The 14,353-nt window shown below is 30.8% G+C and overlaps 1 protein-coding gene across 1 annotated transcript in view; it reads left to right on the top strand.

Annotated features, from left to right (window-relative positions):
* Positions 1 to 2,804, top strand: part of LOC124538608 (hemicentin-2) — a 323,521-nt gene extending 320,717 nt beyond the window's left edge. The window contains exons 15-17 of the mRNA XM_047115722.1: positions 173 to 420; positions 935 to 1,066; positions 2,430 to 2,804. Of these exons, the coding sequence (XP_046971678.1) occupies positions 173 to 420; positions 935 to 1,066; positions 2,430 to 2,630 (581 nt within the window). The 3' untranslated portion in view covers positions 2,631 to 2,804. The remainder of the gene's footprint in view (positions 1 to 172; positions 421 to 934; positions 1,067 to 2,429) is intronic.
* The last annotated feature ends 11,549 nt before the right edge of the window (positions 2,805 to 14,353 follow it).

Raw genomic sequence — 14,353 nt, 5'->3', positions numbered from 1 at the left:
TCTAGTGTAATATCGTCAGAATTATTGTTATATAGATGTCAATCAAAAACTATTGAAATAACTATGTGTTGTTGTATGTGTTGTATGTGATGTTGTCTCATATTTTTTTATTAATTTATTTATTTATCTTTCATAAATTAACTTGTTCTACTTATGATTAAACTTCCAACAGATTTACCAAGAACAGCCTTCCAAATGTCTGGAGCGATGTCGGCTGCGGTCGGAGGTGGTGGTGTTTTAATGGTCGTGCTGGTATTGTTCATGATTGCTGTCAGACAGAGATGTGCGAAGAGGAAACCAAGATCAGCTCCACCGCCTTCACAGCCAGCGTCTCCGGATAAACTACGAGAGAAAGACGACAGCGAAAGCGATGACAGAAACCCTGATATAATACCATCAGATACTGACCATAATATGCAGGTAAGTGACGTATAAACTGATACACACTATTACACACACATACACATTACTGCTATTATGTTCAGTGGAAATAAAACATAAACTGTTCTCAAGATTTATCACAAACTGTCTCGATAGAAGGAGTTCCTGTATAAAATGTTTACATATCAATGATATTACAAGAACATAACGTTAGTGAGGAAAAAATTTTATACTTACTGATTAATATCAGTAAATGCGTGACAGACAGAGCGTCTGTAACTTCTTCACGCTTAAACCGATCAACCGATTTATATGGAATTTAAAGTCGTTATTTAAGACTTTGTCGAGGGGGTAATATTGGGGGTTTATGGTGTGGTGTGTGTTTTATTAGGAATAAAGCTGATAGTTTTATACATTTTATGTGGATAAGCATTATGTAAACAAAAAAAATACCTATAATAATTTTGATTTAAAACAATAGTGAAATTATTGTAAACATTTTCAAATGATTTTGATCTTGAAGCGCAAATGATCTTCATAATATTTGGAATAGATGGACTACTACCGACAGCAGCAAGTATCGACCATCTCTCCGCCCAGCAGCAGGGCGCGAGGTAGTATCGCGGGCGTGCGTGGTGGCCTGCCCGCATACTGCGCGCTCCGCACTGCGCCGCCCTCTGACTCTGTAAGTATGGATGTAAACCCAATGTGTATAAATATTTCACAGGGATTGGAATAAATCGTCAAGATGTAATAGAATCCAAATAAGGGAATTTTTACTGAGGGCATCCATGACTCAAGCATTATATCTTAACGGCTCGGAATGCTCGGGGAAATAAGAAGCAGGCATGCAACATTCCCATGAATAATTGTCATCGGGCAGGCGTTTAAGGCTTTTTATACATTAACCCACTACGATATCTTTATTAATTTTATTAATCAGTGAACATTAACAAAAAAAATTGTTATTCCTGAGTTAAAATATGAGGAGATAAATTCAGATAAAATGTTTTTTTTAGCTCCATATAATGTTTTTTTTTACTCAAACTACTAATTAAAAGTAATATTCCTATTAATCCTTTCATGCTTATTACTTGAGTTAGGTGTGGGAACAACAATAGCACAAAAAGTCAGCATCAATCCGGCGACTTTTTACATCACTAGGCGGCCTGTAAAACATTGTGCTAATAACGTTTGAATATGACAAAATATATTACCAAGAAAGAGGTTTTAGTCTATAAGATCAGCTTTTTTAATAATTTAGCAAAATCATATTAATTATATAGAATCTATACGTTGATGAATTCTTTGTTTAACTCGTATTTGCTGTTGACATGAGTTATGATGAGCGCCTGAACCGTATGTCGTTATTATCGTAACAGAATTTGCATAAGATCTGACTATGAAAACCAAATATTTTCCTTGAGTTTGCCTTAAGTCCCTATTCACGATGCGGGCTTAAGAAACTTTGCACATAAAAATAACATGCTAATTATAACTGATATTATTACTAGCGTTAATTATATTTGTATTACACATTCGTGGGTACAGCTTCAAGATGCGATTTTTTCGTCGGAAATAATATCTAAATTTATCAATATGTTCACAAAAATATATAAAATTAGATTTTTGTTAACAAAATATAAAAATCTATTATTTAATTCAATTATAACGTACAACGCCTAATAATGCTCATGGATGCTTGGAAATGTGCAACAACAGCTTGTAAATTTTCCGCTGCTGGCCTCCTCTCTCTTTGAGGAGAAGGTTTGGAACATATTCCACCACGCTGTCCCAAGACGGTTTGCTGGAATACACATGAGGCAGAATTTCTATGAATTTATACACATGCATGTTTCCTCACTATGTTTTACTTCACCGCCGAGCACGAGATGAATTACAAACACAAATTAAACACATGAATATTATATTTATATATTAGTTGTATTTGCCTGGATTTGAACCCGCAATCATTGATTAAGATGCACGCGTTCTAACCCCTGGGCCATCTAGGCTCGCTGAAATTATACATTTATATAAAATTGTAGACACCACCATCGGGCATACCTCCACCCGCGGGTTTCGCGAGCGGTTCCTGCACGCTGCCCCGTAACGCGGGCACCGCTAACGAGCGCTGCATCCCGATGCAGCACCTGCGCACCTTGCCCCGTGCGCACCCGCACCCCCACCCGCACCCGCACGTGCACGCGCACGCGCACCCACACCCGCCGCGCGATACGCCGCTCTGACAGACCACGCAGCTCTAGGACATGTAAATAATGCTCAATTTTAACGGACTAAGGTGAGTGGTTTCGGCTCTTTCAGTTAAATCATTGTTTGCAACGAAGTAGCGATAATCGTGTTATTATTGTGAAAAATGTTAAGTATTATAATTGTAAATATATTGTAAATTGTTTAATTTTAAGTGGTTATTTTATTTAATAATTTAAGTTCACTTATAAAATATTATATAAATATTAAATTTGATTACATTGAAGATGGGTTATTTGATCTTGAATTTAACTAATTTTCTAAATGTCTGTAATATTTTTGATTTGTTACATTTAGTTTTAATACTATGACAAATAAATAGATATCACTGTTGAAGCTACTACTATATATGTATATATAAAGCTTATGTTATTTTGTGAAAGGATTCCAATGAGATTTTGAAATAACATAGCCGAGACACACTTACCTAATATTAATTTCCTAAATAGTTAGGATAAACAAAATATTGGACTTTGTTAAAATTTGTTTGTAAATTTATTGTAAATATCATCTATTTCACGATCTAGAATATAATGTAATTATTGATAATTTGTAATACGTAATAGTTTCATAGGTTATAAAAAAATTATTAAAAATATTTTATGTTAAATTCGAAATTTCCTTTATATTCTAATTTGAAAATTAATTTTCAAAGGTTGTGAAATTTGTAAGTCATTTAAAGATTACGCATAATCAACTGATAACGTTTTTAATTCATTAATTACGATTAGAAATTAAAATATATGTATTTAAATATCGAATTAAAACACACTTTGTTAAATAAAATGTTGATGGAAGTAACTCGGAATGGAATCAAATTGCGTTTCATACTTTTTCCAACGATTTGTACAGTCGAAGACGAAAGTTAGTATAATCATAATCACGAAATTGTGATAATATGTTAAACTTATTATCCATTATAGATGTCTCAAATTACATTCATCATTATTATTAAACATTTTCGATAATTATATAAAATTAAAAACCTATTTGCTGAAATAGGTGTCGTGACAGATGTTTTAAAACGTATTTTAATTATTATGCGTTCTATTTTTAAATAATTCAAATTTAGAATTATTATCTTATTCGAAAAGATAGTTTTTCCTATTTAGCATATTTCAATATTATTAATTTGACGCTAAGAATGTTTTCTTAGCGTCAAATTAATGCTTAAATTTTTTTTTAATTATTCGGACTAACGTCAGATATATAATTTTTCAATTCAGCAATATCCTCTTGATTGACTTTGTCGAAAACAGTATGAATAAGTTCAGAGAACTGGCACAGCTACAAAATTAAACAAAAAAGAAACATAAAGAAAAATAATAACCCAAAATTAAAATGGATTAGACAAATGACAAATGCTTTCATATGTCGAATTCGCATTTTTAATAATTTGTAATAAGAGAAAGATCTTGGAGGCGCATAAAGTAAGGGGGTTATTATATTATATTTTCTTAGTTATTTTTAGTATTCCATATAATATGAATGTAAACTAAGACACCTATAATATTAGTTGGTATAAATATGTCCGTTAAGGAAGACTTTGTATATATGACGTTAATATTGTAAAAGTTTTGTATAATACAATTTGATATAATCTGATATGTTTTTTGATATAATAATAATATCATTAATTTTGAACATATTATCATTATAAATAAATAATGATTCGTTAGTATGAGTTAATTTAGTTGATATTGTTGTTAAAATATGATATGCACGCAGTGTCAGAGTTTATAAAATTCATCGAAAGTAATTATTTATTTATAAAATTGTTTTAATTTTTAAATCATTAATTTTGAAATGATATTCAATATCTAATTATGTTACTAGTTAATTATTTCGTTATATAATAAATATTTATAGAGAATTTAAATTAATTCTGTTATTAAATTGAAGTGTAAATAGTTTGAACGAAGTCTTTCTAACTGTCGAAATGTCGGTTTTCAATGAAGTATTGAGAAGCGAAAATAAACGAAAAATATTCTAAAACGTTATCTGATGTTTTATTTAATATCCCCTTTACATATGACACAAATAACTCAAATTTTATCTTACCAAACACATTATTTTCATGGTTATGCCACTCCCAGGTCTCGGGTTCGATTCAGGGCCGAGTCAATGTCAAATAAATTTATTACTTTCCTATGTTGCGTTTGGTCTGGGTGTTTGTGGTACCAGCGTTACTTCTGATTTTCCATAACACAAGTGCTTTAGCTATTTAAATTGAGATCAGAGTAATGTATGTGATATTGTTTAATATTTATAAAAAATATATTATAAAATACTATCAACAATGGAATCATACACCTACGAAACTTTTTATCGAAAATGTATATGTGTACTCAGACAAGATAAAGGGCTTAGCAATTAATAGCGATTTCCTTTAAAAAAAATGAATAGAGATTTGAAACAATTATTAATCGAATTTCATAAGAAGATTTCGACTTCGGTTAATCGTTTTCTTAGCTGTCTAAAAATGTATAATAATTAGGAACATTACAAATGTACTGAAAAAAATATCTAAAAAGAGGGGCAAGTGGTTTTTTTAATACTAATACTGATCAATGGTTATAAATTTATAAATCAGAAGAGAATATGAGATTTAAATAAATAATAAATAAAATTTTTAGTTGCATCTTAAACTTTAAAAAAAGTTGAAAAACGCGATAGCTCACAAATGATTTTTTTTTGCATAATATACAGGTATAGAGGTACCAATGTTTTGATCACTAGCCATTAGATGATTCATTTTCCAGTCCTCCTACACGAGATAAAGACATCTTGCTCCCTTGTAAAGGTAGAATAAAAGTCTATATAGATGTTTTATTCGAAGAAAAATGGAAAGAAAAAGGTAGAAAAAAATACATCTCGGTGGTAGGGCTTTATGTAAGCCCGTCTGGGTAGGTACTACCCACTCATCAGTTATTCTACCGCCAAACAACGGGACTCAGTATTGTTGTGTTCTAGTTTGAAGGGTGAGTGAGCCAGTGTAACTACACGCACAAGGGACATAATATCTTAGTTCCCAAGGTTAGTGGCGCATCGACGATTTAAGGAATAGTTATATAATATTTCTTACAGCGTGATTGTCAATGGGTAATGGTGACCACTTACCATCATATAAAAAAATCATACAGAATGTGATATATGTTAGCATTATTAACACGTGCACCTTCGTGAACTGTTCAGTGACACGTTAAGAAACTGCTTATCAATTTCATAGTTGTTTAGTCAAGTTGTGTACTGAGACACAGTGGTAGCGAACTTTTATCTCGTACCCAACTTTGTTCAATCGATTGATATACAACTTAATTTCAAACTTCAGACATCGGCAATATATGGACTGGGTTTAATTAACGTTCGCTATTTAATTAATAAGATAGTTAATCAATAAGTGTAATTAAATGTTTAATTATTCTATTGATCTTAATAGTGTAACTGAGATGGCCCAGTGGTTAGAAAGCGTGCATCTTAACCGATGATTGCGGGTTCAAACCCAGGCTAGCACTGCTATAAATATGTGCTGAATTTGTGTTTATAATTCATCTCGTGCTCAGCGGTGAAGGAAAACATCCTGAGGAAATCTACATGTGTCTAATTTCATCGAAATTCTGCCACATGTGTATTCTACCCACCCACATTGGAACAGCGTGGTGAAATATGTTCCAAACCCTGTGTTAAATGGAAGAGGAGGCCTTATCATAGCAGTGGAAAATGTACAGACTGTCGTAAATTATGTTTGTGAAAAATACAAATTTAATTATGAGCATTTGAAACTTGGAGCAGTATTGCAAAATGCTTAATTAAAAGTATAACACTTTATCTTTTTAGCACGACTAGTTCATTTTTGTCATGAGGATCGGAATTGCGATTCATCGGTCATCATTTATACATTATCTACTTATTTTTAATTCTTATTCGTTTTTAATTCCTTAATGGTATCAATATTTTGTTGGATATAATGACAATTTAATTCAAGAGACTGCAAGGATTCGTAAAAAGCTGTACAAAATATTATATTTCAGTATAAATGTTTAAATAGGGAGTTTCATTGTCTTCCCATTATAGAGTCTACAGTGTGACTTGAAACGCGCTCGCTGCATTTGACTTAGTTCTGCCATTTACCAGAACCAATCAAAACCAGATCTCTGCCAAATCCAGAATGTCAAAGAAACATATTAAATTGACGAGATAATAGTTTCTATAATGACTAGTTTCAAGAGTTTGGTTATGACATTTGCATTTGTAATATTTCTTTTTATTTTTTATAAAATTGAATTGATACGTGTTTCTTTTTTAATTTGTGTAGAGTTATAGCTCTTGAATCAAGTTATATAATCATAAAGATCAAAGCATACATAGGGATAAACAGTAGTAAGCGACTTTGTTTTATACTATGTTATAATGTTAACATTTCTTAGAACTAAAACAGACAAAACACAAAACCAGAGATAACATAATTATTAAATTTCTCAATAAACTATACTCACTAAATTTTCATGTTAGTTAAGTTGTTTTCTTATTTCATCTCCTTAATGTTAAAGGCAAATATCATTAGGGAAACATGCATGAGTTGAATGACAATCATCAGTATGTGTACCCAGCTAGCTTGTAATAATCTTCCATCTTCGAGAAGGTGACGAGGACATCAGTATTAAGAAATTAAGAAACTGTTCATTTGACAATAAGTACGAGACTTATGTATAAAAAGAGATAGATATATTCTGTTATTTTATTTCTCTGTCACTTGTCCTTGAAAATAAATTCTACTTTAACAAAACAAGGCAAGATATCCGCAACTAAGCCAGGAAACCGATTTTTTCCCCCGTACCTCCTAAACCGGAGTAATCCGATGTAACGTGTGATTTTTTTCAATACGGTTTCCGAATGCGGAACGTATGCGGTTTTTCGGCTTCTGAGATACGACGTAAATGGATGAATCGTCACATCCCTGGATGAAATCGTGATGGAATTTTATTTATACACCGAATATAAGAAAGAAGACTTGAAAAGTTATCGAGTATGCCAACATAATATTTACACACTATTTCTTTCTCTTTCTGACCTCTGTAGTTTAACATTTGTTAGAAAAAGACACAGGTATTTTTAAAAAAGATCTCGATTAATAAATATGAAAATGTTTAACTAATGTTCACAACTATTATTCGTATCGAATTTAATTCTGAATTCAATAATTATAATATAAAATTACATTTTAAAAGGTCTGGTAAAAGGTAATTTCAATAAAGTTTTGTGTTTCACGTGAAATAATTACAGCTATCAGTTTTATTTCAAATATTTCTTAAATAAATTTACATTTGTACATATATATAGAGATATATAGCATGCTTATTTGATTTTATAAATAGATAAAGCAATGGACAAAGAAAATCACTACAGAATTACGAATTTAATTCTAATGATTATCAAGTTAATAAGAGCAGAGAGAGAGCAGTGGATGAAACAGATGGATTATAACCGAAAATGCGGCTTCAAATCCGTACCAGCATCACTGAGTTAACTTGCCTAATTACCATTCAAAATTCGATTAATCTCCAGCTCGACAGTGAAGGAAGACATCTTGGGAGTGTTGTTTGTATCGGATTAAATTATGCTACATTAATAAGCTAAACCTTCTAGAAACGTTTACAGAATAATAGAACGTTTCCTAGTAAAGCGACTATTATTGTTACTATTATTTTGTTGAAGCAGTTTTTTTTTTAATTAAAAAATAACAACACCCAAATTCAAAATTTGAATTTACTGTTCGAATACCTCGTGTTATATTCAAGATGATTTTGTTTCGCTTAATTGCAACTTTAAGCTTCAGCTTATGGAATACTAATCAAAATGAAAAAAAAAAAAATGATTTTGATTTGAATGATCATTGGTTGAAGTAACCGATGACGTGATATGCGACCAATGAGCGTGAAGTATTTACACAGATTTATTAATCTCACTTTATTCATGTGATTAGTTGTTGAATTAAGAAGGTGACACTGACAACAATAGTGTGAAACAATCTAGTACAATTCAGCTCTTATTTTTTACAAAATTTCAATAATCTATACAAAATTAAGGATATACGAGTAAATTCGAAAAAAATGCCCTTCAAAACCATAGGCACAATTAATACATCCTAATAAAATAATAAACATAATGAGACAGTACTTTCTACAGTAATTTCTAACTTGTCCTATCATAAACATTAAAACTCATGTCAACAAAACTTTAATATTTAGATTATATAAAAGCGTGAACTTAGGATTGATTTATCGACAGGATATCATATAAAAATTTAATTGTACTTAATAGCAAAACTAATGATTTCTTTGCTAGTTCTTCCCGACAGAATCTCCTTTCTAACCGGTGATAGCTTTACATTTATAATTAAACACTTTGACGTGACCCAAAAATACTGTTATGAATATACTTGAATAAAGGATACAAACAGATATGAAAGTGCAGAAATAGGAACACATGAAATAAATCATAACACAAACTAATAAATAACTGCCTCATAACAGTGCTATTTATATATAACAATGCTCATTCTATTCAAATATTCATTCATCGAACTATTAATTAATTGAATTCACGTGGTTCCGAGTAATGTAAACAGACATAATATTATTTGATTTCCATATATCTGCAGCCTGGTGTAGCTGCGGTGGTCTAGTGGTTAGCTTATATTTGAAGGATCTCATTAGCAGGTCTGAATTCACCACTTTGGCTTCACTCGTCTGTTTCATACAATTAAACTGAATTAGGCTCTATCCCATTTTTTTCACACACCATAGATAGGCCAATTTACATATGAGCCAGCTGATGATAATGGTTCAATGACCAAAGAGGTTGGTACTGTATTCGCTTTTTTTTTGCTGCACTATAATGATACGCGCGCATTACTTAGATGAAGGAATATGTTCGTTTATCTAAGTCATTTATGCAAATTATTCTTACACTAACACATATTAAAAAAAATCAAATCAAAATAAACTTTATTCAAATAGGCTTTTACAAGCACTTTTGAATCGTCATTTTACAATAAAGTGAAGCTACCACCGGATTGGAAAGTAGATTCTACCGAGAAGAACCGGAAATATAAACTCAGTAGTTACTCTTTTTAAACATTTAAAAAATACAGATTCAAGTTAGTTAAATACAATTATTTAAATTAATATATCCCGCTTGCAAGTCAATAGGTATTAACTCCACATTTTTTGTCGTCTATAAAATCTTGTATCTAATAATATGCCTTTTTTAAAAATGTATTTTTTATAAACGATTTGAATTTGCGAAATGGCAAAGTAATTATAAAAAAAACATAATGTTAGCGAAACAATAATGTTGTTCTATAGAATTAATATGTTAACATAAACTAAAAGATGGCCGGTTATAAACAATATAGTACTTTCCACTTAACAAACTAGTTTCAGCTTTGCGGAATTCATAAGTTCTACGAGAGCATTAACTTAAAGCATTGCTTGCTTACAGAAAATGTACTCCCGAAACTTGGATACCGACGATTATTCTAGGCCGAACTGTCTGCAAGTAATTACTTAATTACTTACAAAACACTTAATGTTAAGTTTTATTTTTATCTGTTTGCAGCAGCCAAGGGTAATGTGCTTGTGTTTTTTTTAACTTGGCTCCTAAAACCGGGCATGGGTAACGAACATTTTGACAAATGCAGGATATGTTAATTTTACTGCGAATTTTTTTTACCGTTTTTTTTTTAAATATACTTCAGGATATTCATAGTACAATCTTGCCTGTGACTTTCGTTATAAATTGATAAGTTGTGGTCTTCACCACTGCCCATAGACATTGGCGCCGTTAGTAACCTTAACTAATCACTACACCACCAATGTGTTACCAATCATGGGACCTGAAATCTTATAGCTATTTATATCTAGTAGTCTTATATCTAGTTACACCGACTTACTCACCCTTCAAACTCGCCCGTCTAACAATATTACTGAGTATTGCAGCTCGGCAGGGAAATACATAATGAGTAGGCAATATCTACCAGAACGCTTGCACAAAGCCCTACCACCAAGAAACAATGTAGATCATTCTTGATCCTTATATCAATAAAAGTATCCACAAAACAGGCGAAAACAAAACTGCAAGAACTTCAAAGAAAACAAAATAAAATTATTAAAATACTTTTTAGATATCCACCTTTGACATCAACAACTAAACTTTACAAAGAAACAAACATTATGAACCTACGACAACTTTATGTATATAATTCTTGTATTCTCATTAGAAAAATTATTAATAAATCGATACATTCAGAATTGACATTTTTAAAACAAAGCAATAAACGTAGCACCCGTAGACCAAGCTTATTAGTCCTCCCAAAAATTAGAACCAAATTTGCAAAAAAAAATATTACTTTCGATGGAGCACAACTTTATAACAAATTACCATCTTATATAAAAAATGTAAGCTCAGTTAGCGAGTTCAAGTCTTAACTCTCAAAATATATTTTAGAGAATACCCACTTTTGTAGCAATTAAAATACACACAGCTATTTTACTATATTTTATTCGGTTAACGAAGTATCTATAAGGCGAATATATTTTTTGTTATTGTTATATTTATCATACTGTTCTCATGTAAGTGAATCTGTCTTTTTGAGAATAAATTCTTAAACCTCAAGGCGATCCTTATAAATATTGCTATATAGGGGGTGATCAAAGAAACAATGTTGCGTCCTTTTCTTTTGTATATCAAACAGGAAAAGACAGAAAACGATATACCAGTGTTTTAACCGTACACTTGTTAAGCAATGTATATAAATAAGGTCGCTAATTTTCAAACAAGGACATTTCCGTTGTATTTTTATTATATGTGAAGATAAAAAAACATATTAATTTTCACGTAAGCAAAGGCTATGCCACGTAAATGCCCGTCTATTAACACAATGACCATGCCAGCGTGGTTCAGGACGCAAAATTTACGACCTCACGCCGACACCAGCTGAAAAGTTGCTTTCTAAGTAACGACACTGAATTAGATACTGAAATAACTTATAATAAAATCGCCTGTTATAGGAAATTGTCAATACACTCGATGTATTTTATATACTTATCTCAAATGATGTAAGATTTTTTCACATTTTTTTGTAATAAATAAAATATATAAATTGTTAAAGAAGCGAGGTGAAACATATTTAATTAGTAAACATTTCATAAAAACCTATAATTTTGCTTGTATGTGAATTTAATATCAATTTTTTTTATCTAAGAATTGTAATATTTTATTATAAATTTATATATTTATAGTAAGACGAACATCATTGTTTATTTTTTAATACATTGTAATGATACGAATGCCTAAATAAAGTATGTCTGTAAGACGTGAAATAATATTAAGTTCCTAAATTATTGTTTATTATACTAAGTAAATTATTTTACTTGAAGATGTGACAATGCTGTTAATCTATTCTAGAGATTTATCTACTCTTCCTCTGTTATATATTACACGTTAACTTTAAAGTATTAGTCGTCATAAAGCGTAGTATCTAATGCGGCGTGCTTAATACAAATTCGTACTAGACAACGTTTGATAGCTACCTTGGGCGGCTTGTATAAATAAACTACCCAGTTCAAAGTATCAAAAGCAAGGCTTAACGGGAGTGTCCCCTCGATGCTCCGAGGGGTGTGGGGGGACAGCCCAGAGAGAGTGCTCCAAACAATTTGCATTTATTTACTGGTTTTCGCAGGTAAAGCATGTGCAAAACAAAGGGCCGAGGAAATTTAGAAGCAAATATTCGCCATACAGAAATTTATTCGTTCATTCATTTTCTTTTTTATTTCTGAAGTGGTTTAGCTGAAGTATGATGTAGAAAATAGTTGATAAATATTTCATAGAAGTCAATTATTTAATTGAATATTAATTATTTGCTTTAAACAAGGGTGGTTGTGAAAAAACGTCTCCTAACAACCTTCGGAATATAATAAACGTTATATATTTGATACTTTTCGACATATAATTATAGTTTATTTAATCTTATGAAGAAACATTTTAATAAACTTTTCCTATAATTTCATCTGTCTGTACCGTTTTTATTGTTCTATAAAATTAAGAAGATTATATTTTATTTATTGCGAATCATACTTTTTTCACCAGAATTAAAATAACAGCACGTAATATTTATAAACTTCTTTTTTTTTTTCATTTTATTATGCAATCAGACGTAGAAATACATTTGATTTTAATAAGTAATAACTATGTAAATATATATATATATATATATATATATATATATATATATATATATATATATATATATATATTTCCATTTACTTAACCAATAACTTTTTTTTGTATATATTTATATACATACAAAAAAAGTTATTTAATCCTCTGTCCTACTTTATACACTAAAGTACTGACCTCCTTATCCGCTCTACTTTTATTTATTTTTTTAGATTGTAAGTAGACGAACGGGTAAATTAGCTATCTGATAGTAAATGGTCCATAAACATTGATGACATCATAATTATTTACTATTCCATAGTCTAAGTCAAAGTCAAAAATCTACCACCGGTTAGGAAATTAACACCTCGAAACATAGAAGAATCGGCGAAATTGTTTTTGTTTTTATTTCATTATCACAGTATTAGTTTCATGTTTTAATGTAGAACAATCTATATCAATATTATGAATATTAAAGTAACTCTGCCTGTCTGTTTGTCGTTCTTTCACGACCAAAACAATGAAACGAATTTGATGAAATTTGTTATGAAGCAAGATTGAACTCCAAGAAAGAAAATAGACTGCTTTTTTGCCTAACACATTGCAGCCATACCCTTAAAACGCGGGTGACTAGTAATAAATATATTTTCGTTACTTGAAAAATACTGGAGGCGATCATCTCATTCTCAAAACCATCTCATACACTGGCTCACTCACTTTTCAAACTGGAACACAATAATACAAAATATTGCTATTTGGCGGTACAGTATATGAGGTAGGTGGTACCCATCCCTACCAAGTTAATCATGGGAATAGCTTCTTCTGTTTCCACAAACCCTATATAATAGTGCTTACATACAAAACAACATCAAATCCGTCCGTTCACGTTCAACAACAAAATTCCTTTACAAATAAATAATAATAATATCTAAAGTGAAGAACTCTCCACTCATCGCATTCCTTCCCAATAAAGGTTTCTTGAGATTAAATTTGTTGAGAATTTTCCGCTCTGTAACTTTTTAATAACCTTTAAAGTCATTAAGAACGTATGAGAAAATATATTTACAAAATAATATGTTTTTGCGATACGGAGTGTCTTTTATAGCATCTGTATTACTATTATAAATGCGAAAGTAAGAAAAGTGTCTGTCTTTTTGTTATTATTTTCCATCCAATCCACTGAAACGAATTTGATGAAATTTACTATTAAGCTAGTTTGAAAATGTAATGACTAACGACCTACAATGCGAGCAAAGTTGCTGGCGATAACTAGTATTATATATAAGATAACATAAATATAATAACAGAGAAGTAATATTCAAAATAAAAAGCTTCATATAAATTAGGTTAAACTCAGGTTAACTTATATGGTTTCCTTGACTTTGCCCAACGTTGAAGAGAAGGAAGAATTGCACACCAGCTCCTGAAAATACACATGTCAAATAAAAAGTCAACGATTGAGATGTTGAAACTTAAACAAACA

This window comes from Vanessa cardui, chromosome 20 (assembly GCF_905220365.1).
Source record: "Vanessa cardui chromosome 20, ilVanCard2.1, whole genome shotgun sequence".
In the NCBI taxonomy this organism is placed as follows: domain Eukaryota; kingdom Metazoa; phylum Arthropoda; class Insecta; order Lepidoptera; family Nymphalidae; genus Vanessa; species Vanessa cardui.
The sequence above is the reverse complement of the archived record's forward strand: the minus strand, read 5'-3'. Positions and strand labels throughout refer to the sequence as shown.